Source organism: Cotesia typhae, unplaced genomic scaffold (assembly GCF_013202065.1).
Source record: "Cotesia typhae breed Kobodo isofemale line unplaced genomic scaffold, CoteBio_Ctyphae scaffold_91, whole genome shotgun sequence".
Lineage (NCBI taxonomy): Eukaryota > Metazoa > Arthropoda > Insecta > Hymenoptera > Braconidae > Cotesia > Cotesia typhae.
In genome coordinates this window covers 1,277,631-1,304,520 of record NW_027423781.1, presented here as the reverse complement: position 1 = coordinate 1,304,520, position 26,890 = coordinate 1,277,631, and the positions used below count along the sequence as shown (strand labels likewise).

Here is a 26,890-nt window from a genome sequence, read left to right as displayed (position 1 = left end):
TAAACTGATTTTATTGCGATTAATATTCACTGAATACATAATATATAAACATATAACTTCTGTTTACATCAAATAAAATCAATATTCTTTATACAGAAAATTCTACAAAAAAAAAAAAAAAAAAAAAAAAAACAAAACAATAATAGTAATAGTAAGATTGCATATACTTTCATTTTAAATACTTATTCGTTATATAAAGGATAGTTATCTATCAAAAAAAATCTCTCTTATAAATTCGGTATTAATTTTTCGTGTCGTGGAAAAATACTTTTGATTTTAATTATCAAATTTATCCTCAGAGGCTATCAGTGGTAAAATTTAATTTAAAGTTATATTAAACTAGCCGAGTAAAAATGGATCAGTCTCAAAAAAAAAAAAAGTAAAAAAATGCAGGAGACCTTTTGAGTATTTAATCTATTTGTATATCTATAAAATAATTAATTATTTTTATTGGAAAATGGCCAATGGGATTTGAGAGTGCTGGCACTTAGTTTTGTTGTACCACTGGTGCTCAAAGAACGGGATCTTAAACTAGGGGGGCTGTTGCTGCTGCAGCTGCTCAAGCTAGTGCTAGGGGTCAGTCCGAATATTTGTTGTACTGTTGGTCGCGTTGAATAATCTGTTCTCACAGTTTCTGAAAAATAATTATTATTATTAAAATAATTTAGTAAATTATTATTAAATTTAATAAAAATTTTTTAATGAAAATATTTTGTAACCCTGAATAAAATAAAAAAAAAAAAACCTACCAATAAGCGGAGTTTCATCATAAAGAGAGCCTTGCCTCTTGCTGATAAAAGAGTTCCTGGTGCTCTCGATGTAAGGCACCTGCTGGACACTTTCCGCGGCGTGTTTCCACCTCAAGTGGTCCTCAACGTGGTCAGTGAGGTGTCTGAGCCACTTCTGGGCTTCCTCCGTCGACTCGAGCTTTAGACTGGAAATTTTCTCGCAGCCATCCATGTTGTTACTCACCCTGATCTCCTTCCCCGAGCTCGAAGACTTCTGTATTACGGTCTCGCGGTTTATCGGGACGCTGTGGACTGGAGGCTGTTCGTCTTCCGCCAGCTTTCGAGATTCCCAGGCATTCAGCGTAAAGTTCCTCAGTCTTGCCCAGCATTTCTTGTTATTTATGCTGATTGTGCCCGTGTGGACATCCTTTGTCATGCAGTCTAACTGCGCCGCGAGTCGACAGCAAAAATGACCGAATAATGGCAATGCGTGGTGTTTGTTTTCTGTAATTAATTTATTTTTCTTAATAATTTATTAGGAGATTGTTATTATGTTATTAAATAAATTTTAATAATATTAATTAATTAATAATAAGGGGTAACCGGTCGACATGACTTGACTTCAGGAAATCTGTTCAAGAAAAAAGTTGATCCGACACTTGAGAAAGTAAATCAACTATCAGAGAAAATCGATGAGCTAACGAACACCATGAACGTTAGGATGGACAAACTGATGACCGCGGTGCTGACTAACGTTCCTAGGGCGATGAAGTTCGCGAATCTCATGAGAAAACTTATTGAGTATATTACCAGAATCGATGAATTGTATAAAGACTACCAGTACTATGTTCATCAGAAAAGTAAATTCAATCTATACACTATTTCGGACTTCAGTACTGTTATGACTTCTCATAGATTTGGAGATCTTCAAGATATTTTGAGGCAAATATATCATCTATTTATTCCTGGGCAATTAGATCAAAGAGATGAGAGTCTTCTTGATGTCATGATAGCCACTTTAAAGGTAATTTTTGGATTCTGATTAATTATAAATCATTGATTATAGATCATATACCATAAGTTATAAAACATCGATAGTAAATAATAGATCATATGTCATAGAACATAGATCATAAATCATATGCCATAGGTTATTGAATTGTAAACCAGAAATCATAAATCATAGATCAATAAATTACAGATAAAAAATTAATGATCGTAGATGATAATTTCTTTTTTTGAAAAATTAAGGATACACCAGAAAATGAACAGTGCGGTATGACGAAGTCATCTCAACAACAACTCTATGATTTGTACGAAACAGTTGTTCTGACGGAAATAAAGGGCTTTACAATGGCTGGTTACTCGTATGGTTTGCTTTCGATTTATGGAAATTGTAAATTTCTTTCATACTATCGTACTATCACTAGACAAATGCTCAAACCACTAATTTAATTATTGTAGCGTATTTTGAAAGTGAAGCGCTAAACCATCAACCAGAGGAAGTTGAGTAAATTTCAATGATATGATATTTTGTTCAAATCATGATTTGTGTAATGGATATTCTATTTCCGATATTAATAAAGTGAAAAACCCAAGGTTAAATAAAAATAATAAATTTTTTTCTTTTATACTTCCCCGGGGAGACAGAGGATTTTCTGCCAATACATTGCCTGAAAATGTTTCAATTGCACTCATAAGAAATATAAATTAACTTACCCAAATTATTGATTATTAAATCATGAGTGTGGATATTTTCTTCAGTATCGTCTACAGTTAATTTAGCAGACGCCATCAATTCAAATTGTGGTCCCCTAAAAAAATTAAATTGATTATTTTTGCTGCTTTATGTCAACTTCATGATAGATTAATGAATAAATAAATAATAATAGTAATGATTAAAAATCTTTCACTTACAATTTACCAGAATTTAATTCATCTTTCAACGAAGCGGCAAGTTTTTTCCCAACAGTTTTAGAAATCGAGGAATGAATAGTCCGTTTAATACGACGAGGAGTGCTCGCAATGCTTAAATCTTCTTGCAAAATATGGCTGTAGATTTCGAGAGTCAATTCAAAGTCTGCAGGCACGTTATTGCTAAAAAAAAAAAAAAATCAATTATTCTTCGATGTTCAGGATATGCAATATGATTATAAAAATTCTTATTTTCAAAAAAAATAATTAACAAATCGACTTTTTCAATTCCTAAAGCTTAATGATTGAAATTTTAAGGCCTTTTTTTTATATTTGTATTTGTAAATATAAAATACTCACAAAAGCAACACGTCGGGAAAAGTAATGTCAGTTTGGGCGCGATCAACTGGACAAATAAGTGCAGTGTCGTGTATTTCAGTCCCAACTCTTGCCAAACAAAACACCGCGAATCTACGGTAATCCCCGCGGTTCTTGAAATGATCCGAGTCGCGCCACATCAGTGGAACGCGGAGTTCCGATAAAGAAACTCGCGCTGCGCTACCGGAGACACTAAAAAATATTTAAATTAAATTTTTCAGATTATAAAAAAAAAATAAAATAATTACCTTGTTTTGTTGACATCTTTTTTACGTCGTTGCAATTCCGCCATATAAGCAGACATACGTTCATTGGACGTCAGAAGAGCACGTGCTGCTTCCAAACTCTGGGCTCTGTGTCTCGCGGCGGCTAAAAGTCGCGCCGAGCCTTCGCGCATTTTTATTTCCACCTCGATTTTTTGCTCTAAATCATATTCCTGCAACAACAAATAAATAATTGTATAAATCGCGTGAATAACAATAATTGAACAAAGATTAAAAACCACAAGACTTTAAACGAGTCTGGTCTTTAGAATATTGCGCAATCTATTATTGCTGTTCTTGTAACATAAGTTAAATGAATTAACTGGTGGAGCAGCCTTATTCGTTATTTCAATTGTACACCTGCACGACAAAGTCTTTACTGATTAATTGCATCGTTAATACGTCCTACGTTTCAGTTCAAGTTGTTTTTTTTTTTTTTTTTTTTTTTAGTTTCGGCTTTTACTTTGTTGCCTTTTATTTTATTTGCTATTCATGCTTTCAAACGACATTTAAATTCTTTACTCCTACATCCTGACTTGTATTGTGAATTTTAAACTTGAGTAATTATTAATAATAATAGTAGTATAAATTACTAGCAACCATTCAAAACAATTTTTTAAATTCCGACGTTTCACTTATTTTTAATAAAATTTAAACAATTTAAGTACAAGGTTTAATAATTTTGTTATTAGATAAAAAAAAAATGAGGTTTATCAGCGATAAAAATTGTAAATCTATGCTAAGCCGGTATTACACTTGAGAACATAAAATAAACTTTGTGTCGAGGGTTGAGTTTAGTTTTTTTATTAATTCTATACACCCGTAATTTTTATTTGCCAACAAGTTTGAGACCGAGACCGAGAACAAGAACAAGAATATTGTGTATAAGTATAATACGCCGGAGATTAAGATGAAGATGAAGACTCGTTCTTAATATTAACCATAACTTGTGTGGCCGCGAAATACCCGCGAGCATCAGCAGCAGCCTCTCTGACTCCTTCAGATTAACAAAAAGGCTATCTTGTATTTAATATCTGAAAGCCGCGAAAAAATTAAATAATAATTTTTTATTTGAGAAAAACAATTTAGTAGGTTACTATTTTTGTCTCTGAAGTAAGAGAAGAAAGTTTAAACACACGCGGTTAATTTTGTTGATGGCTGTCAGCCAATTCCCGGTTTATGCTATTCCCTTCTCTATTTATGTTTTCATAATCTCAACCACTTGTTATATAAATAATATTAAAAAATATTTATTAAATTTTATTATCGATTAAATTTAAATATTAAATAAATACCTTATGAGGCCTCGAAACAATCAACACCGGTGTCATATTTAATTTTTATCACCGCGTAATTTTTTATCACTCAAAATTTTATCAATAAAAAATTTTTAAGGCGTGTGATATACCTAGAGGGTGTCTAACTGAGGAGTAACCGGCGACAGGGGTTGTAGACAGCGAATATCGATCCCTAATCCCCCACTCAGGTCTTAATCCGCGTAAACACAATAACGATTCTGCGCTTACTCATATAATATCACGGCAAGTAACGTAGGTCGTGTTCTCCATGGAAGCTCTATCGCGAGAAAAAATTATTTATATCTCAAATGACCTTACTCTGTTAAATTAACAGCTCAAGTAAAATAATTCGAGGATAAAAAAATCTTTGAAAGTAATTAAAGAGTTTATTTATAAAAAAGAGGAGAGGTTAAGACACACTTGACCCACGATGACCGAAGATAATCAGCTTTAATCAATCTACAAGATATACTGCGACACTTTTTTTTTTTATTTGTTATAATAAGTGTTTGTAGTTGTAAATTTACCAGCCGTCAGCGATATTATTAGTACCGAGGGAGATATAATTGAGCTTCAATTTACGTACGATCGATCATGAGAATCAACTGCACTTGAATCTGTAATAAATTTAAATCGAGATTCAATTGCTTTTGTAACACGAGATAAATCTTTTACATTTATATTCATTAGAAAAATTTTTTTATACTTTTAAAATTTATATCTCGTCATAGAATCAACGTATCAAAAGATATACACTGATAGAAAGATTTATTAACTATTAATAATTTAATTTATTTGAAGACAATATCAGTTAATTAATTAAAAAAATTTTTTTGTGTCAATAAAAAATGACAATAAGTTAATTAATTAAAAAAAAATAAAACGAAGGAAGAAATAGATAATAAATAGAAACAAAAATTTAAATAAAGATATAATTCAAGTAAAAACTAGATTACTGGGAAGTGAAGCTCGAGGAGTGGTTCATTATATATAGATGAGGTTTGGTCGTGTGCCCTCGTCCGAAATAATCTTCCTGTTGACCCAAAAAGAGATTCACTAATTTATATGTCTATTATACATGTAAAACGACTAAAAGATATATGTTTTATCAACAAACAAAATATATTTTTTCCGCCTACGACTACCACTTGGATTTTTAGTCCGATGACACACGTCTGTCCTGTCCAAATATAGCGTATGTGCGAAAGATATATGAATTAAATAAAATTAATATACAAAATTACACATACGAAAATAGAAAGGCAAGTTTTTAGCGGGTTAAAACTTGATAACGTAATATTAAGCTAAGCAAAGAAAGAATAAGATTGGATGGGATGGAAGATGGAAAGGTACGGCTTGACTTTTTAGTTGAAGGTGAGGTATGGTCGTGCATTAAATATAATTACGTAACGGGATGCGTGGCCACATGTATTATATTATGTTATGTATTATGTATTATCATCTGTGTTATACACTACCACTTACAACATAACACTCGGTTCACTCGTTGAAGGATTAAACGTTTACGTGTCGGTAAATAACCTGAGCAAACTTTAAGTTTACCCAAAGGCTAATTAAACTACACTACACTCGTAATCGTATTCAAATGTTGAACAATCCTCTTTTGCAATAATGCTTTGGCGAAAATAAATTTAAGATGTATTTTACTTAAATCTGGAATAATTTTTAAAAAAGGAAATTTATCGAAAAATCTATAAATTAAATTAAATATCGTTAATAGTTCCTTCCATCAGTGTGTGGGTGGTAATTTAAATTTAAAATAAAAATCTTTGATAAAAAAAAATATTTAAACTTAAAAGTTAGTTTTGTGAAAGTAAGAGATTATTTTTATTGCAGTGACTAATAAAGTTTGATGGCTTTTGACTTGATAGATCACGCGTTGAATGTTAATTTAGTTAAACAATCGCTTTTTATTTATCATTATTTTTCTATGACCTTGGTAATGAAATTTCTATTGGCAATAACAATTAAAATAAATTATAAAATGATCACTCTTACTTATAAAAAAAACTATTAAATTAAAATAACATACTGATGCTTAAGTAAAATATAAATATATAATTATAGTATTATTTTCCCTGTAATTAGGTACATACAAGTGTAAAACATACGGGCAATTAATCCAATGTCCCACTAATTGTGAGTCACAATCAACAATAGCTTGTCATGTCCCACGTTTGAATATTCTATCATTAATATTAATATATATTGTAGTATCTTATATTATTAATTATCATTAATCTAGATTTTTTATTATTTCTTTCTTAGTTCTTATTTATCTTTGTTATTTATGTTAAGGCTATTGATTATAGTATTGTCGTCAGTGGTGATAAAAGTTATTTATTAGACAACGTAATTGCTATTTTTAATAATATGAGTTTTTTTATCTTGTTATGATAATTTTTTAATTAACAACATTTAAATATTTTAGTCAATGAATATCATCGGAAGTTTGGATAAGATTTTTTGGTTAAAATTAAAATTAAAAATTATTTTATAGTCTATATTATTGAGAATAAGAAAAATTTTTTATCCAGGATAGTCATATGATAAAATCGGTTTTTTTTAGCTCACCATGACTTTACACTCATTGAGACCTTTCATTTGAGTACCCACATCAATTTTTCATATATTTATATATATTATATATATGTATATATGAAAAATATATCAAAAATGCAAGTGGGTACTCAAATGAAAGCTCTTGATGAGTGTAACATCGGGATGAGCTTACTATTAACAATTAATAAAGCTTACTAAATATAAACAAATCCTTCTATCAGCTAGAATTTTTTTTTTATAAATAAAAGTTCTAAAAATTTTTCTTTCCAGTAAAAATTCAAAAAAATTTTTTTTAATCCATACAAAAAAATTTAGTAAGAATTAAAAGTGCAAAAATGAGTTCAAATAAACTCAAACGTCTCCAAAAAATTTACCTTTAAATTATGAGCAATTTGCCTTATGTAATACAAATCCAAATCTTGCAAGACCTGAAATTTGTCCTGATTCTGATTCTCGGATTTATTCCCAAAAGAGTTATCACTGAGTCTCTTCTTGCACTTTTTGGAGTCTCTTAGACTCAAAGATTTCAAGGGGGGAAAACACGACTCCATTTCCACAAACAGAGAACTAAACTCAACAAAACAACCTGAGTAGATCGTCACATTATTTAATCACCGACACAACATACAAAAAAGATTTAAATCTTTATGTCTACGTCCCAGAACTGAACTGCTCAGTCTTTCATTTCATTCTCTCGATTCTCGACAAGGTAAATTAGAGATGACGTCACGTCCCCCTCTCCACCGGGACTTGTTTCTTTCTTAACCGTGTACTCGCCGCACAATAATTCTGCCCGCGAGCTGACAATAACTTTGAGGATTATGTTTGCAATTAAATAAAATAAAATTTTAATTTTAAATAATTAACAGAAAATGCGTAAAAATGGCGCTTGCTCTTCCCGCGAGCTCTTAAAAGTTTTAATGCAAGTAAGCATTGGCTAACTAAACTAAACTAAACTCACTTGGTACAAGTCTTTTCCCTTTCCCTTTCTTATTCTCCTCCCGTTTTATTTTATTCTCCTACACCGCATTATTTATTTATAGAATTAGATACATTTAATATATCATCTTTATTATATCGCGGGTTTGTTTTTGTAATTATTATTTTTCTTTATTAGATTTTCAGACAATTAAAGTTTTATTAAATTGTAAGTAAAAAAAAAAAAAAAAAAAAAAAAAAAAAATTCAAGACACCAGACAGAAAAGACACTGGTGGTTTTTAGAATCTTTTAAAAGAAGATGACTCATGGGAATTTTTAAACTGTTTTCACTTATCAAGTTTAATTCACACCACTGTGATTATTCGCAGAGTTGCAGGAAAATGAAACTTTTTGTTTTGCTCTGCAAGTTTCGGGTAAGACAAGGCTATTGCTACTAACACCAAACATCAGTAATGTCGCGGAACGATTCCCATCCCCATCCCTATTATGAACAGCTGGAGAAGGGGAACCTTTTCAGGGTCGGGTTCAAACCCATAGGGAACGAACGAGCCAAAGGAAAAATGAGAATGAATTGAATTATACATAAGTGGAATGAATAAATTTTTATGTTGGATGCATTGTTGTTATTATGCAGCACGTGCGATCTACTCGGTTGATATACACACGAAGGATTAGTTTTTTTTTTTTTTTTTTGTGGTGAGAAATTATTGAAGATAACGAATTGTGTTAAGAAATTTTTTAATTTATTTTGCATAGAAATTTTTTTAAAATTTTGACATAAATATCAATTTTAATGAAATTAAAGTTAGCAGTTGACAATTTTGTTATTTTCTTTAAGAAGAAAAAAATTTTTTTTCTGCAAAAAATTGCATTTTTAATTTTTTTTAATTTTTACATGTCAATTTTTTTTCCTCATTTTTTTTTGCAATATATATATAAAATATATAAAATATAGCAAAAATACATTGCTAGAAATATTATAAACATCAAATTAAAAATAAAAATAACTATTTTTAACAAGAGAGTGAGATTAATAAAGCGGAAGATCCTTTTTGGTAATACGATCAGTTGACAGGATGTTATCCCCCAAAACAGGATATCCCAAGGGTGCTCATCTTCTGTCAGTGCCCCTTCTTACAGGATAATTATACCGGAAACCGCGATTGTAGCGGCTATCAGAAAATTAGAGTGGATAATTCATTACTCAAGTATTATAAAACGGAAAAAAAAAATAAAATTTTATCAATGACGTGGGCGTATTCTGTAACATGCGAGTTTATACTCTAGAAAGTCGAAATAAAGTTAATGTTTTATCTGGCAGTGTTCAGCCTACAGGATTAAAATATTTCCTAATGTCTAATAAAATATATTATAAGTCTTATTAATTATTTAATAATTAATTATTGGCAAGACAAATGCAAGAGATATTGAAAAATTAAGAGGCGTTAGGAAAAAAAAAAAAGAGACGTAATCGTTAGCAGCCGAGGTAGGTGTTTATGTAAAAACGTGTTAAAGATTTAAAAGCGTGTCTCAAGAGGCGTCTGGTACTTTAAAGAGATTTTTATTCTAACACGCTCTGGGGTAATTACGCAGTCGTACTGTCTAGCGCAAGAATAAATGAGACCTTGTGGTATTTTTTTTATTTCTGCATTTTCCGTGCAATAAATTTACCCTGATAGCCAGCGCTTTCTCAGTAAGTGTTGACTTCCAGCAGTTACGGTTAATTTATACATCAAGTTGGCGGTAATTCTTCTCTCAACAACAGTTGTAAGCAAATTGACGGAAATCTACGGCCGCAACTTGAATACAAGTTAACAATCAAACTTGTAGTTAAATTTCCTTTCAACTTTACTACAATTTGAAGGGATTACTTGTACAGCAAGTTTTGGCGTCTATTTGCAGAGTAAGTTATAGGTAACTAATAGGTAATCGCTCTCTTTGCCAACTCTTTCCGTCAAGTTTGCTTCAAATTGCGGACGTAGATTGACAGTAAGTTATAGGTAAGGTGGCTATCAGGGTAGATTCAGATTTATTTATCGACTCTGCGAATTTATAAATTTGTATAGGCGCAATAGGTAACGTAGGTGAGCTAGTTACCGATTGGAAGTCAAGAAAGTTCCGAATGGTACAAGAAAATTTACAGATGCAAATTTTTGAATTAAAATGATACATAAATATAACTTCAATCAAGTCAATGTCATTGAACATTGAGTTTCTCTTTATTGATACTTTTACTCAATTAAATTGAAATTACTCAAGTTGTTATGTTACATAATTTTTTTTTCATTCACTTGTCGCTTATAACCTAGAGATATTTTTCTGATTATTTTAATTCTTGTAGATCTTTAAAATTTTAAATTAATCTATATTATTAAGAAAAATTAATCACAGTCAATGATCGATAATTTAAATGCAAACTAGTAAATTTCCATAAAATGGAGCCTAAAATAACTCAGTATCAAAATCTTCTCGGAAATTACGCTCGAAAATTCTAAAACTAACATAATTAACTGGAAACTTAAACAACAACTCTGGAATCAGGGCTCGGAAAGGGGAAATGAAATTTATAAAGTGACATTAAACCAAGTCTCGATACAAGTACGGAACAAGTACAAGTATAAGCACTTAATAAGTACTTAGCTGGTACTAGAGTTCAACTTTCGATTTAAATTAACGCCAGTAAAAGTATTTTCAATAAACGAGTTTCTATAACTTCAGTCAATGAAATATTTTCCTATTTATATTGATAATGCCCTGTAATGAGATTGTTTAATTCAATAACTTTTATCGGAACCTCGAAAAAGTGAGCAAACAGCAGAGGCGCAAAAGCTCCTCAAGATAACGGTTAATGTCCTCTCGTAAACCTACTTAAGTCGGCAATGTAACTTTATCTCATTTTAACTATTTTTACGAGTGTATAAGCAATAATCGAGTTGTTAATCAGCAAACGGTAGCTAATGCAGTGTTTGCTCACGGGAAACAACTTTAACCCAGAAAGCAGTTTGTTAATCTAAGGAAATAAAATCCTCGTGGATGTGTATGACTTTTCACGAGCCATTGACCGCCCGACTTACTACTAATCACCCTTTAATATCTCTATTTTTAAAGTAATTACTGATTAGATATGCCTGACCTATTAATACACTTATTATTTATTTTGCACACTCATTTCGTCTCTTTAATTTTTTTAACTTTCTAATTAATTTACTTTTGGTATTAGGGACGCTAACACCGATGTTATTATTATTATTATTATTATTTATACAAATGTACGTGAAAATAGTAACAATTATAAACATTAAAAAAAATAAATTTATTATTTTTTATGAAATTAAAATTAGCAGTCAATTGACAATTTTTTAATTTTATTTAACAAAAAAATTTGATTATTAACTTATTATTATTATTATTATGATATAAAAAAATTGTAAATTTAAACTATTCAAAAAATATTATTCAACAATGTTAAAGATAAATTTAAAATTGTTTTAGGTACGAAAAAAATAAAACTGTTACAGATTAATTATTTGATAAAAAAAATTTTTCTATTTTCCTCATAACTTCCGGTCAGGGTCCGCCTTATCAGTATAAACTGTTATACAACGGTCAAATAGAATACTTATAGCAAGCTCATAACAAAAACAAACATTAGATAATAAATAAATAATTAATAGATTATTCAAATTTAATAATCTTTCCGCGTAAATCAAAACAAACACGTAATAGCAGTAACGGTTTAATAATGCATTATTGTTAGCATTTAAAATATATATAACTTTGTATCAATCTTTATGATTGTGAATTGTACCGGTTAGGAGGCAGACCGTCTGGCTGGAAGATCCCGAGGCTTAAGAAAGCATCGCGACCGGTTTTGTCTTGAAAGTGAAACTGTCAGTCGATTTGGAAGGACCTGTTGCGGTTACGATTTATAAAATCGCTAGTCTATTTTATTTGAGAAATTATTTTATAAATATAAATTTAGTTTTTGTCGTTACTTTCACCTTATGATCGTTAAGAATGTGCTATTAATCACTCAGCACACCTGTTTATTTTCTTTTAATAAATTCTTTTGGACCGATTCTTCGAGTGTCAATGAACTTTTTATTTTTTATTGAATAATATCGATTTTTTATAATCGTTCAATGGAAATTTATTCAAACTCGGTGCAATTTAATGCCAATTGTTCTTTAAATTTATTTTATTATCATCCAATTATAAAATTCCTTTCCAAGAAAGCTATTGTTAAGTTTTAGAAAAATATTGAAACATTTTGGTAAATTTTTGAAGGTAAATTTCAAAATTACAACAAAAAAAATGATAAAAAAATTGGGCTAAGATTATGTCGGGAGGAGAGTTGAGCAATAATCCAATGAAGGTCGGGAGTGTGTTAGTGACTCAATTGTTTGAAATAAAGTAGATATAAAAATGTAGAACACAGGTGGTCGAATGTGTAATTAATAATTATCATTGGAATTTATTATGAATATGAAAGTAAAGTTGCTAAATCTAAAAGTAAAGCTATCGATAGATTAAAAATGAATTTTCATGTTTACGTGACATTTCGTGTCGCAAGATTCACCTTGAGTGTAACCTCTTCATTTCATAATTAACAGCCGTTCAAATAAATTATTAAACTTTTATCTAATTGTAAAATAAATTAAATATTTGTTCAAGCTGGGAGTGGTAACCGGTATTGTATTAACAATAGCGAGGAAAGTCACAGTCATTGTTAAAGCCGGAATTTTCGCCTTTATTTTAAAATAACTATTAATAATTATCGTCAAATTTTTGATATTGGTCGTATAAAAAATTTTTTTAAATCAAAGTTCTAAATTTAATTTTTTTTTTTGTTTTTTAAAGTCGCATAAACTACTAAGGTCATGGGCTACTACGGTAGGGGATAAACTTTTTGAAATTGAACTCGTTTTATTTTTTGGACTTAGCAGAATAATAAATTTAAATATTGAAAACATTTATTGGTATACGTGGTGTAAATGACTCTTAAAAAAGTTACCTTGTAACCATTGAGCTTATTTTTGTGTTTCACATCGATACTGACTCCCTGGTCGTCTTTGAGTTTGAGTTTTTTTGATTTGCGGTTTTTCGAGATAACATTTACGCGTATGGCACCTGTCGTCGCCCGACGTGAATTTTTTCGTTGCATAATAGGGATTACATTATCGTCATCATCCTCGTTATTTTTATTGTTATTATTATTATCCTCAGACTCTTCTTCAGATACCACGTACAGACGTATCTTGTACATTTTCACATTCACTTTTGTCCCACTATTTCGTATTTTGTTATTTATTATATTTAATTGATAGTTTTCACAATAAATACTCGATAAAAATTCATATTTATTCATACATAATTATTATTCTTATTTTTTTGCCACACGTGATTATGGAACGATTTTAATCCTTTTTTTTAACTCTATCAAATAAAAATTTAATTTAATTTAATTTTCTTGAAGAAAATATTTTTTACTTATCAAATTTAATTTTTTAATACACTGATAAAAGGATTTATTAACTATTAATAATTTAATTTATTTAGAGACAATTATTTAATTTTAATAAACTAAATTTTTTTTGAACAGTCAATAAATATTTATTTGGGAGAAAAGTACATTTATAGTTAAAAAATATTTATTAACAGTTTATGAAGCTAATTAAATATAAACAAATCCTTCTATCAGTGTAAAAAAATAAATTAAATGCTCTTTTTTTTCCTCTGCCCTGATAAATTGATACTCTGATTTATTAAAAAAAATCATACGCGTCCGGATGAAAAAAAAAAAAAAAATTCTGATCGATCTAAAAACTAAAAAAATAACCCTGTTAACCTAGTTAAACTCTGAATACTAATCATCGCGTTGAAAAGACTTTCTTTTGCAATCGGTACTACCTTGGCGGATATCGGCTCTTTACTTCTTACTTCTTACTCTGTAATTTAAATTCCGCGACACTAATTTCCAGTTCCTAGTTTTGTCCCACTAATAAAATCAGTAAATCAAAAATCAAGAGCAACTGATCCAAAGTTTAACCAGTAAAAATTCACCCAATTAAAATTCACGTGCGAATAAATTTTTAAATTAAACCCACTAATTTTATTTAATCGGAAATCGAAACTTTTTACCGGCTAACTTTTGGGGTAATAAGAAGAGTGAGTAATAAAATATTTTTATCGAGTAAAGAGGATAAGGAAAACTCACTACTCACTGATAATGACGAACGGTTTGAGAGCTAACTCGGTACTCGTAACATTACTCGTTACTCGTTACTATATACTTTATACTTGCAAGTCCAAGACACGATACGAGTAAAAAGTGATACGAGTGGAGAGTCGAGAGAGGAGGGCAACAGGCCAGGAGGGCTAGTGAAAGACTACTTTGTCAGAGAGGGACCGAGGACACGTGGGGGGACACCCGAATTGGTACACTTTTGTTTATAAAGGGAATGGTATGCACTTTTATCTCCATTTATTATTATGATTGTATCAATTGTAGTCGTCGTTTTATTTGTTGTAGAATTTGTAATTTAAATTTTTTTGTAGGGAATTTTATCCTCTATAAAAAATGGCCCTTGTCAATTTTTTGATATCTCTTATCATTAATTTATTATCATAATACAATTGAATTTTAGAAGTATTTGTTTAAGGGGTTACATGGGTTTCCTCTGGGAAAAAATGGTCTATTTTCAAAAATTTTTTTTTAATAGAAAAAATTATATATTTTATTGAAACTTATTACTATCTTGAAGATACATCCTTAATAAGGGATTACTGAAAAAAAAAAAAAATATGTGCTCTAAATGAGACTTCAAATTAGGTCTTGAACGGAAGAAAAAAAAATGAAAATTGGATTTTTGGCAGAGGTTTTTACAAAAAAATTGAAAATTTCGCGGAGTTTTTTTTTTTTTTTTTTTTATTTTAAAAATTTCGAAAAATGCCGGTCTCTTAATTTCAGTGTCATTTTATGAAAATTAAGTTATTTGTTATGAAACTCTTGAAATTATTAAAATTATCTGCTAAATTAATTTTCATAATTATGATTTATTTAAAATTTAACAATTAAAAAAAAAAACGTGGGCTAACTTTAGTATTATTATAATTTTATGCCAATGAAATAGTAAACACCTGGTTTGACTGGCTAACAACAGAGACACTCTGCGTGAACTCGAAGCACTATACCCGGCGTAAAAATAATCCCGTTAGCATCTTCAATTGAAACAAAATAACTTAAAAACTCCAATTTTAACTTCTTTAAAAATAAAACCACAAAAATAAATAATTCTACAATTAAAAATAAAAATTATAGTAAAGAAAAATAAATTAAATGAATAAATATTTAATTTATAACAAAAAAATTATAAAAGTGAGCGTCAAAAATTTTATAAGTCGTAATTTTAAAAATAAAAAAAAACTCACGGCTTTTATTTTAGTCCTTAAAGTCTCCCTGCGCCTAACTTTAGATTGATAATCACTTAAACACCTTAAATAATTATTTTCTCTGTTATTTTCCTTGATATCCTGGGCCAGCAGTCTCAAGCTTTTTCTCCGCGGCGCCATTTTGATCAAACTGTCAGTTATAGTTGTCGGTACAGCAGCAGAAATTATTTTAAAATTTTCTCGCACTTACCGACTGACAGTAGCACGTTGCGCAGTGACAGAAATCAGCTGGCCGACTGACGCGCCACTTTCTCTGCTCTTGTTTATTATCAATGTCATTATTATTATCATCATCGTCGTTGTTGTTATTACATATTCCAACCTGTAAACCCACGTTTCTTATTTATACTCCGATTCTCAACAAATAAATTTTCAGGAAAAACAAACTTATTTATTTTTAAATTCAGTTTTATTTTGTGAACAAGTGATGACATTTTATTAATTATATAAATAACTGCTAATTGCCCTCCAATTGTCACGTGACAGGTGAAATTAAGTGAAAGTATCTAAAAATAATAATAAAATAAAAAGGTAATTTATTTTTTATTTTTTATTTACTTTAATAATTATTTGACTATTTATTTGAAAATTTATTTTTTATAGATGGCGAGTATAGATCCTTTAATTAGAGGTGAGATCAAAGATTGGAGGAAAAATATTATTAATCAGCTGAGAAACAGAAATAAATCTCAAACTCGGTGTTTTGCTGATTTAATTTATTTGCGTAAGCACTTTTTTTTTTTTTTTTAATTTTGTAATGTTATTTATGATAGTTAAGATAAAAATTAATTTGATAATTTTGGAGACAAATAAATTATTGTAAAAAATTTTTTGTTAAAAAAAATTAAAAAATTGTCAATTAATAAAACTATTTATTTTTTTAAATCTAGATGGATAATTATTTAAATTAAAAATTTTTATAATATATATTATTAAGAGAATAATAAAAATTTTGTCTCCAGGATATAAAATTAAGAAATGTATCTTGGGAACAAGGCTGCTAATTTAATTATAAAAATGCAAAAATTGTCAGATGTTAATTTTAAGTATCAAATTTTATTTTTACATGTTAAAAAAAATATTTATTTATTTAACTGTCTAGACAACCGTTTATTTGAGAGCACCAACACTCTAAGAGGCGAAAATTTGCAACTGACAGTTGCGATAGAGAAACTAAAGTGTGAAGTTGTTGGCACCGGGACTGGAACTGGAGCAAATGCAGCTCTGGAGGCGAGATTATTGGCACAAGCCGAGGAACTTACGATGCTGCATCGAAGACGGGGAGAACATACTCAGCAGATCGTCGATTTGAATAATAAGATGCAGGATATGATGAAGGACCTCCAGAGCAAGGAGTCCAGGTATTTTTGATACAAAAAAATTAAATTGTATTTTATTTAACAGAATAGTCTAGTAGTCTAGTATCATGTTCATAATGTTTATATTTATAAATAATCAATTATTGTTTGACAGCTTAGCAGAGAGTCTGGAACTAAACGCATCACTGAGAGCTGAATTAAATACATGTGTAAACAGAGAACGTGAGCTAGCAGAGGCAAATCAGATGCTGAGAGACGAATACCAAGCGCTGCAATTAGCTTTTGCTTCGCTGGAGGAAAAATTACGTAAAGCTCAGGTTTGAAATTTAATTATCATTAGTTATCGCTTTTAAAATAAATCAAAAGGATAAACAATGTCAATTTTTTTGCTTGATGTTCAATTAGAGTTGTAAAAATTTATTATCATTAAATAGAAGAATTTTTACAATTTAATTTATGAATTAAAAAATTAATTAAAATAATTTAAAACTCTGTATTAAATAAAAATATTTGTTTCTAGGAGGAAAACCGACAATTAGTCGAGAGATTAATAAAATGCAAGACCAAAGACGCCGAAAAAATGAATGAGGAAAATGACAATTTTCTAAAGTGCGTAATAAAATAATTTTTATATTTATTTTAATTTCTTAATTTCAGTCCTAATTATAATATTTGTGATAGTTGCTTTTCTTTTTTATTTAATTAATTTAAACGTTACAATGGAAGACTCGGGACTACTTTTTTTTTTTTTTTTTTTACTACACACGACGAAATTTATAATTTCAGCGAGGGATTTACCAGTCCGACGACATTTTTCATGCAAACAATATCGAAATTTGGGTGAGTAACGGACATACAAAAAAAAAAAAAACAGAAAACAATTGTCGAGTTAACGCTTCTGTTACTTCAATTAATTAATTTAATTATTTAATTATTTTTTAATTAACTAATGCTTATTGGGTACGTGAATGATCGATAGACCAGGTACTTATTTATAATTATTAATGGAATGTTTATTAACTTTTAATTAAAAAATTTGCATAAATTATTCAATTACTTTTTAACTATTTTATTCATCAGCGATAAATGCACACACAAAACTAATAATTAAAAGGCGAATGAAATTTTACAATAAGGCTTCTGAAAATTCATTTTATTGAAATAATAAATCATTAAATAATCTAATTTTAAACATTATAGAGTCTTCCATACGTAACGTAACCCATTCATTTTTTAAATCATTAATAAACTAGCAACCTTGTTTTTAAGTGACGTTTTTAAAAATATAAGCTCATCCCGATGTTACATTCATTAAGATCGTTCGTTTGAGTACCCACATGCATTTTTGATATATTTTTCATATATACATATATATATAATATATATATAAATATGTAAAATATATGAAAAATTGATGTGGGTACTCAAATGAAAGGTCTCAATGAGAGAAATGTCGGGGTGAGCTTATATTTTTAAAAATGTTAATTGTTCACAAGATGCAAGGTCACTTCTTAATTATGTTTCCTGGAGACAAATTTTTCTTATTCTCTTAATAATATAGACAGCTTATTTACGAATACAATTAAAATAATTAATTTTAGAAAGCGACAAGCAAAAGTACAAAAGGACCTAGAGGATGCAGCCCGGGATACTAGAGCAATAAGTCCAGAGCGGATTAATATCAAGGAGGGAATCCCCGGACTGCCTACTGCAGTACCGACAGACGTAGCCGTTAAATTTGTACGTTTTTTAAATAAACTATTTAAACTACATGCCGGAAATTTATTTTATATAAAATTTAAACAAAAAGCATCAGCATAGAATAATAACAAAGTTTTATGGGGGAAAATAAAAAAGTTTTCGCTGACTGTTAACTCATTAAAAGTCTTTATGATAATAGAGAGCAGAAGTAGAGTTTAGTTTAGTATGAGAATCGATATTATTATTATTATTACAGAGTGCTCATGATGGGGAAGTTAGTGCTGTTAAATGGTCTCCAGTTGACAGGATATTGGCTACTGGTGGTGCTGATAGAAAAGTTAAACTTTGGGATATTTCAAAAGGTACCCATCTATTTTTATCTATTTTATACAACACTTTTTTTACTTTTTTCATTATTCAATTTAGATGGTAAAACTTTGTTAAAGGTGATCGATAGTAACTCTTTCACTCACACTTTTTTAAATTAATAAACTAAATTAAACAAGATTTAATCTTAATTTTTTTGCTTTATTAAGTAATGACTTTTGTTAAATTGCACTGTAGTGTCTTAAATTTCGAAGTTTTTAAAGATATAAGCTCATCCTGATGTTACACTCATCAAGAGCTTTCATTTGAGTACCCACAAATATTTTTGATATATTTTTATATATACATATATATATATATATATAAAATATATGAAAAATTGGTGTGGGTACTCAAATGAAAGATCTCGATGAGTGTAATTTCGGAGTGAGCTTATATCTTTAAAAATGTCAATAGTTCTTAAGATACAAGATCATTTTCCAATTATGTATCTAGAGATAGAGCAAAAATAAAAATTTTCTATTTAATCATAAAAGATTCACACGGGTTGATCAGTAATTTCTAATTAATTAAAACTTAAGAGTAAAAAAAAAATTGATAAATTTCAGGAACATTCGAGAGCAAAGGAATGTTAATAGGAAGCAACGCTAGTGTAATGTCAGTGGATTTCGACTCGACAGGTACTTTAATCCTTGGAGCGTCGAACGACTTCGCCAGCAGAGTTTGGTCGGTGAATGATCTGCGTCTGAGGGTGAGTTTCTAAAAAATAATTAAAGAGATTTAGTTAATTAAAACAGGAACAACAAACAACGGTGCCCATTAGACATTTAGAAACAAAGTTTACTAATCCATTAGCTTAATTAGTTTAAATCTTGCGGTATTGAAGCTTTGACACACTACTCCAGCCAGAACTTTACTGACAACTTTATATAATTAATTAATTAGTTACTTTCGCGCGATAACTAATTTTTATTATCATCAAGAGTTTCTTAGCAAGTTGTGCTCTTTTTAAATAGGGCTGTAGATTGCAGAGAGTAGAGGGCGTTTAATTGGTCTTACTGAGACATCAGATAGGTATTTTGGCCGTGAAACAACACATTCAAATGTAACCACACTCTGCTACTGACGGTGTAATATATAAACCCTGTTATATGGAAATATATGCATGTTTTTACTCGGGTTTCCTCACCCGACAGCAGTTGTTGCTGAGAGCAGTACTGGTATCAGTAGCAGTAGCAGTAATAGTAGTAGCTTTACTGCTCGTGAGTACCTAATGTATTTTCACGTGACGTGTTTGTGCTTTAGGAATTACACCAACTTGATTTGAATACCTCGTTAATGTTTTTTTACTTATATTATTTGTCATGTTTTCATTTTATTTATTTTTAGTTTGATAGATAAGGTTTTTTGGACCAGGAGTTTTCATTTAGGGCCGCCAAAAAATTTATGGAAATTTATTTTACCTGCAGTATTTTTAATCCACAAAAATCGTGAGAAATGACCAAAATTTCCAAGTTTGGACATAAAATCTTGCAATCCAAAAAAAAAAAAAAAAAACACTTTGAATTTTTTCTATGACTGGAAATTATAGAGAATGCATCTTAATAAATCATTTTTGAGCTCATGGAAAAAAATCGTGGGAATTTATTGAACCTGGAGCATTTTAAATCCGTGAAAATCTCCAAAACTTGCAAAGTTTTGACTTAAAATCAAAAATTGAACTATATAAAGTTTGTGCTGATAAACAACAAAACAATAGATAAAAATGATTAAACTTAAGGGTAAAGTGTGGGTATGTATATATTAAATACATTGGGCGCCAATTAGTCTACGTGGTACGGAGACTACGAAGGGCTTTAATAATATGAAGTTTCGGCTTAATTACCCTCTTGCAGCAACAGTAACTAACAAGTCTGCTTACAAAAGCCCAAACCCAGAAGCTACTCTTGTGCCTCCTGCCTTATTATTATTATAATTATCATTATTATAGTTATTGTTGGTATAAATAATGCACCCGAGTTACTTTTATAATCTGGGGTGCAGTGTCTAGTGTTGGGTGTCGTAAGAATGATTAATTGAGACACCCAATTACTATTACTATTACTGTACTAGACTCGCGGTTCGGTGATTAAATTACGCGGTTAGTCAAATAATTAACCCGGAGCTGGAGAAACCGAGGATGAGGCCGGAGCCCGAGACTTTACCGATCAACATGCAAAAAAAGGTATTAGCTTAAAAAATTCGCGATAAAGGGGCGGAGCTGGGAGTCCAGTACCCTCCTGGCATAAAAATAAGTCTGGGTTTTTTCACTGTACCGTGGATGTGGATCGGTAGGGTCAAATATATATCTATATATATTTTTATATATATATATATAGCATCACAAGGTCCGAGCCAAACCGTTTTTTCCTCTTCTCAGGAAACTTAGTTCGCCCGTTGAATCGTGACGAGAATTTGAATTGCGGTATTATCTGCAGCGCGATCAGCACTCTCAAAGTACCTTTACTATCAAATATATATATATATATATATATATATATATATATATATATATATATATATATATATATATATATATATATATATATATATATATATATATATATATATATATAAAAACGGTACTGTGCCCAGGAGAAAATAATCTCGATTTAAGTACGATGATTTACTTTTTTTTTAATCACTTTTTTACGGGCAGTCTGTAAAGATAAATTTTTATTTTCTACCCGCCAGAGGCTCATTTCAACCTTTTATCATTCGATTATTTTTTAAGGCCTTTCCACGATTTATTTTATCTTACCTACATTTGTTTATATTTTTTTTTAGCTCGGAAGATTTAACTATTGTATATTTGTTGTTTTTAATAAAATATATTTTATTAAGATGTTTAAAAATTTGTCTATTTTTAATTAATAATCAGAAATCAAGATTATTATTATTATTACTAACAACCTTGCAGTCACTATAAGCTCATCCCGATGTTACACTCATCAAGAGCTTTCATTTGAGTACCCACATGCATTTTTTATATATTTTTCATATATACATATATATAATATATATAAATATATAAAATATGTGAAAAATTAATGTGGGTACTCTAATGAAAGGTCTCGATGAGCATAATGTCCCTGTAAGCTTATATCTTAAAAAATGTCAATAGTTTACAAGATACAAGGTAATTTTTTAATTATGTATCTAGAAATTTATTTAACTAATAACTAAAAAAAAAATTTTTAAATTAAATAAATAAAAATAACAAGACAATATAATTAGTTATAAAAATGAGTTTATTTCTCTTTTTACCACACAATCTATGTACACTGGTACCGATAATGTTTAGCGTACAAGAGTTAAACTCAGTAGTCATATCAATTAAAAGAGCGATTCGGCGTTCATATGCAGCCACATTACGGAATGTAATACATATCCAGCAATTTATTTTATCAATACATATCAATATCATTTAAGTAATTAATTACTCATTAATAACTATTACATATTTTAGCATTCTTTTAATAATAACGACGTAAAGTCTTAAGCGGACCACGGTGGTAGAGAGCGTCTAATTAACCTCTCTAACACTGATACTGATACTGATACAGATACAGATACAATAATTAAGTAATAATAATTATAATAAATAAGCAATTTTGGTGCGATACCAATCACTATTCAAACTAACTCTGTACGTGACTCGATTACATTTGATTTTATATTTACTAATTAATTAATTATTATTTATTTTTGCACTGAGTCAGAGTACAGAGCCAGTTTGTGTAAACAATTAGTATAGTATTAAACTTTAAAACGCACCTCGGGCTCCAGGACAAGTGACTTTTGCCAGTAAAAATTCAAAAATAAATCCAACTGCTATGTAAATCGTCCTCGAGCCCAATATTATCGATATCAATTTATTAAAATAACTCTAAAGTAAAATACGTGAAATATTTAAGCTTAATGATAACGATAAATTGTATATTATTTATAATTATCATAAATGAAATAATATTTAATAATAATTTTAGTCATTCAGACAGTTTCCATTGAGTTATATAAAATCACAGAACAGAAAGGTTAAGACGCGATTCAATTAACTCGATGGAAAGTGCTTTTTTTGTTGTACTCTGAAATGCTCTCAGCTATAAGATGGTGCGAGAGAACAGATAGAATTCCAATGTTATTTTTAGATTTTTATTTTTATTTACTTTTTTTACTCCATTTTATTTTTCAATCTTTCTTTCTGTCTTTTCCAATTCGCGTGGAAAATACTTGTTTTTTTTTTTTTTTTTTTTTTTCATCTTAATACAATCCTTTTTACAAATTATTATTATTGTTTCAAACAATTTTTTTTTTATTAATATTCAAATCACTGTGAAAAAATTACTGCAGTCGCCTTTCTTTAAAGTTACATGACGCCTTCGTTAAAATTGCCCGTCTATTCCCCCACTTTTTACTTCACACTGATAGAAGAATTTATTAACTATTGATAATTTAATTTATTTAATTGGAAAAATATTTTTTAACATTCAATAAATATTTATTTAGGAGAAAAATACGTTTATTAATAGTTAATTAAAATCGCGAGACTTTAGACAAATTTGACTGCAATAAAATAATTTTTTTAAAAATTATTTTATTTATTGTAAATAAAATTTAATTTTTTTTCTGATTAATTCTCAAATTAAAAAAAAAAATTGCTAAGAAATTGAGCGAATTGGAGAATAATTGAGTTTCTACCCACGCACCAATAAGCAGCTTATACACTTCAGCTTCTACATAGTAATAATAATAAAAATAATGTTTAATAATAATGATAATGCTCGAGTACTTAGATCTAACAATGTTGATTATAAAAAATTTTATGGTGAGCCGCTGAGACTTGAACCGTATCAATATCAATGATCATTAAAATAATGATAATAACAACCCTGATGATGACGATAAAAATAATACCGACAAGATGGCCCCGTTTTAAAAGTTTAAGATTAAAATGATGAGTTTATTTGGGGGCGCAGTGTGGATCTTTGAGCTAGCTCGGTTTTATTAATTAGCATTTATGCACTCAACTATTCGGAGGGTAGAATGTGGATGAAAGTAGGATAAAGGTGGAAGAGATGGAGATGGAATAGAAGGATGAGTAATTCATGCGATCGACAAGGCAAACAACCGCAGCGAGTACCTCAGCCAAACGATAATCCAAGTGCCAGACGAGCGTATAATCTTATCTTTATAATATATACATATATATGTATATGTATTATATTATACATGTACTTCTATGTACTCCGGGCTAACTGTGCTGATATTTGCTAAGACGAATGTAGTTTTCATTTTAAAACTTTGTCAATTAGATCATACAGAGTTGCAAGTAATTTATTATGTTTTTATTAATTGTTTAAATAATTAATTTTGTTAAATTGCACTGTAATTTCTTAACTATTGGTTTTTTTTTAAAGATATAAGCTCATCCTGATGTTACTATCATCAAGAGCTTTCATTTGAGTACCCACATGTATTTTTTATATATTTTTCATATATATATATATATATATATATATATATATATATATATATATATATATATATGTAATATAATATATATAAATATATAAAATATATGAAAAATTGATGTGGGTTATATCTTTAAAAATTTCAATAGTTCTCAAGATACAAGGTAATTTCTTAATTATGTATCTAGAGATAGAGAAAATTGAAAAATTTCTCCAAAAAACCTTTCTAATTATTTATACAATTTAAATAAAAAAAAAAAAAGTAATTGATAAGTCTGAATTCGACGGGAGTTAGCTCGAAAGAGAAAGAGAAGGGGTTTTTACGGGTTGGGAGATCTGGGGTTAGGTAACCGCAGAACGAAGCGTCGGTAGCAATAGAGGGTAGTCTATGCAAATATATAGGCAGCACAGTAGGCCAAAGAGGATGAGGGTGGAAAGGGAGGCGTTGTCCCGTGCCCCTTGTCGTAATCCGAACGAGCGACCCCAAGAGACGGTTGTACGTCCCAACGAGCTTAGAACCCGCGAGATGCCACAAGAGGCAATTAACTTTCCGACGCCACCCCATCCCCCGAGAATCCTTCGGGTCTCTCTCTCTCTCTCTCTCTCTCTCTGACTTTCCATCTTCTCTCTTAGCAGCACTCGCGACACTCTTACAAAGTATCTATACAATGTCTCTGCACTACACAGCTGTGGTACTACACCAGTAAACCTCTCACCAATTTAACTCACTGCTATGTACTATGTACTAGGTAATTCCTCTTGTGAGTACAATCGAAAAGGCTCGTCATCGTTTTCATTGGATATACTTGACATTTACATAATCTCCTCCTTTCTGTCCCGTCTAATTAAATATTTAACTCTGCTTTACTTTGTTCAATCAATTTTTTTTTTTATTTTTAAATAGTAATTAATATCAACTTTAATGGACAAATTTATTCATTTTAATTTTTTATCAATTTATTTATTTAAAAATATTTTTTTTTAATTTTAACTAGTGTAATTTTTAATAAAATTTTTAAAAAAATTATTAAATAAAAAAAGAAGAAATTAATTATCTAAATTTTAAATTTTAATAAAAAATTTTAATAAATAAAAAATTAAATAAATAAATTCAAAAATTTTTTATATTAATACAAAAAAAAATATTAAAAGATACTTAATTGATAAAAAAGTTAATTTAATCACAGTTAAAGTTGTAAGACAATTGATTTAAGTGTAAAATCTTTGAGAAGTTGAACCCAATATATATAACAACGCATAAGCTTGCAACGAGAGTAAGTGAGAGTTTTTGATAGTTTCGGTAGAGGTAATGGCCCGTTATCCCGTGCAGTACTACTTTCCTTCTCGCTAATACCAAAGAACTCTCGCCCGAAGAACTATGGAACCGTTTATCGCTTGTAAATCTTTCCGAAAGTACTATCGCCACACGTACTCGCGTTTTATATAAATGCCTCTCATTTATTCTTCCCATTATTTTTCTTATTTTCCGCTGCAATTCTTCCCCGTCAATTACTAAATAAAAATAACGACCTCATTATTTCCATCATCATCATCATCATAATCTCATCACTATTGTCACAATAAATTTATTTTGCTCAATTCAATTGTTATCACCATTATTATTATTCAAGTCCGTTTTTATCTCACAAGTCGTTTGATTTAAAAACTATTTTTACCTCGTTTGTTCCTTTTTAAATTCCATTGAAATCAGAGACTAGCGCGCTGAAAAAAAAAGTAAGCGAGTCTCATGACTTCCTACGTATTTTTTCTCATCTTTTTGTTTTTTTATTTATTCGATCGCCAGAAAACGACCGCGAAATCTCCTAGGCTGCAAAAATCCTGAGTGGGATCAGGTCAAGCGGTTCGTCTATACTACTGTAGTAGTAGTAGCGTCGGATGATCCGGCTCAACCTGAAGCGACTCAAAAAAATAAAAAAATTAAAGCGTAAAATAAAAAAATTTTTACTTAACCAACGCAACGCGGCTATTGTACTTATTCTAATGAGTTAATTAGTGATGGTCAAAGCAATTATACGGAAAGTATAACAAACATCCGGGTGAAAAAAATTTTTAAATACTGCAAAAAAAAAGTTTAATTTTTGTCTTTAATTAAGGAGATCCATGTACTCTTCTAGTGTAAAGAATGTCTATTAAAAGATTTCCGGAAAATTTACTCATCTATGTTCTTAAGAGAATAAGAAAAATTTTGTCTCCAGGATACATAATTAAGAAATCACGTTGGATCTTGTAAACTATTGACTTTTTTAAAGATATAAGCTCATCATGACATTTCACTCATCGAGACTTTTCATTTGAGTACCCACATCAATTTTTCATATATTTTACATATTTATTCATATTATATATATGTATATATGAAAAATATATCAAAAATGCAAGTGGGTAGTCAAATGAAAGCTCTTGATGAGTATAACATCGGGATGAGTTTATATCTTTAATTGAATTTAAAAATT

At 29.5% G+C, this 26,890-nt stretch overlaps 3 protein-coding genes across 11 annotated transcripts in view; 2 read left to right on the top strand and 1 right to left on the bottom strand.

Moving 5' to 3' along the window:
- Nucleotides 1–388: 388 nt before the first annotated feature.
- Nucleotides 389–15,693, bottom strand: LOC141537508 (rhotekin). Of its 4 annotated transcripts, none has more exons than XM_074258534.1 (7): nucleotides 15,536–15,693; nucleotides 3,269–3,456; nucleotides 3,003–3,212; nucleotides 2,646–2,825; nucleotides 2,448–2,542; nucleotides 750–1,232; nucleotides 389–634 (listed from the first exon to the last, which is right to left on the bottom strand). In XM_074258534.1, the coding sequence occupies exons 1-7, from the start codon at nucleotides 15,674–15,676 to the stop codon at nucleotides 438–440; spliced, it is 1,494 nt and encodes a 497-aa protein (XP_074114635.1). In that variant the 5' UTR covers nucleotides 15,677–15,693; the 3' UTR covers nucleotides 389–437. The 4 variants fall into 4 exon arrangements, with proteins under 4 accessions (XP_074114635.1, XP_074114632.1, XP_074114633.1 ...); XM_074258531.1 differs by lacking the exon at nucleotides 15,536–15,693 and adding an exon at nucleotides 13,119–13,385; XM_074258532.1 differs by lacking the exon at nucleotides 15,536–15,693 and adding an exon at nucleotides 7,539–8,501.
- On the top strand, nucleotides 1,245–2,242 carry LOC141537644 (uncharacterized). The gene is made up of 3 exons (XM_074258765.1): nucleotides 1,245–1,752; nucleotides 1,980–2,124; nucleotides 2,193–2,242. Exons 1-3 carry the CDS (start codon nucleotides 1,438–1,440, stop codon nucleotides 2,240–2,242), a joined length of 510 nt encoding a protein of 169 aa, XP_074114866.1. The 5' UTR covers nucleotides 1,245–1,437.
- Nucleotides 15,694–15,848: 155 nt separating the features above from the next.
- Atg16 (Autophagy-related 16) overlaps nucleotides 15,849–26,890 on the top strand; it is a 162,484-nt gene continuing 151,442 nt past the window's right edge. For 2 of the 6 annotated variants that reach the window (XR_012480917.1, XM_074258398.1), the window contains exons 1-9: nucleotides 15,850–16,087; nucleotides 16,160–16,280; nucleotides 16,659–16,917; nucleotides 17,030–17,192; nucleotides 17,396–17,484; nucleotides 17,662–17,715; nucleotides 18,477–18,615; nucleotides 18,833–18,938; nucleotides 19,512–19,654. Coding sequence is in view for 5 of the 6 variants with exons in the window: in XM_074258398.1 (XP_074114499.1) it covers nucleotides 16,160–16,280; nucleotides 16,659–16,917; nucleotides 17,030–17,192; nucleotides 17,396–17,484; nucleotides 17,662–17,715; nucleotides 18,477–18,615; nucleotides 18,833–18,938; nucleotides 19,512–19,654 (1,074 nt within the window). In the remaining variant the exon portion in view is untranslated. Of the gene's footprint in view, nucleotides 16,088–16,159; nucleotides 16,281–16,658; nucleotides 16,918–17,029; nucleotides 17,193–17,395; nucleotides 17,485–17,661; nucleotides 17,716–18,476; nucleotides 18,616–18,832; nucleotides 18,939–19,511; nucleotides 19,655–26,890 lie in introns of all 6 variants that reach the window. The other 4 variants (XM_074258400.1, XM_074258401.1, XM_074258399.1 and 1 more) reach the window with 4 other exon arrangements.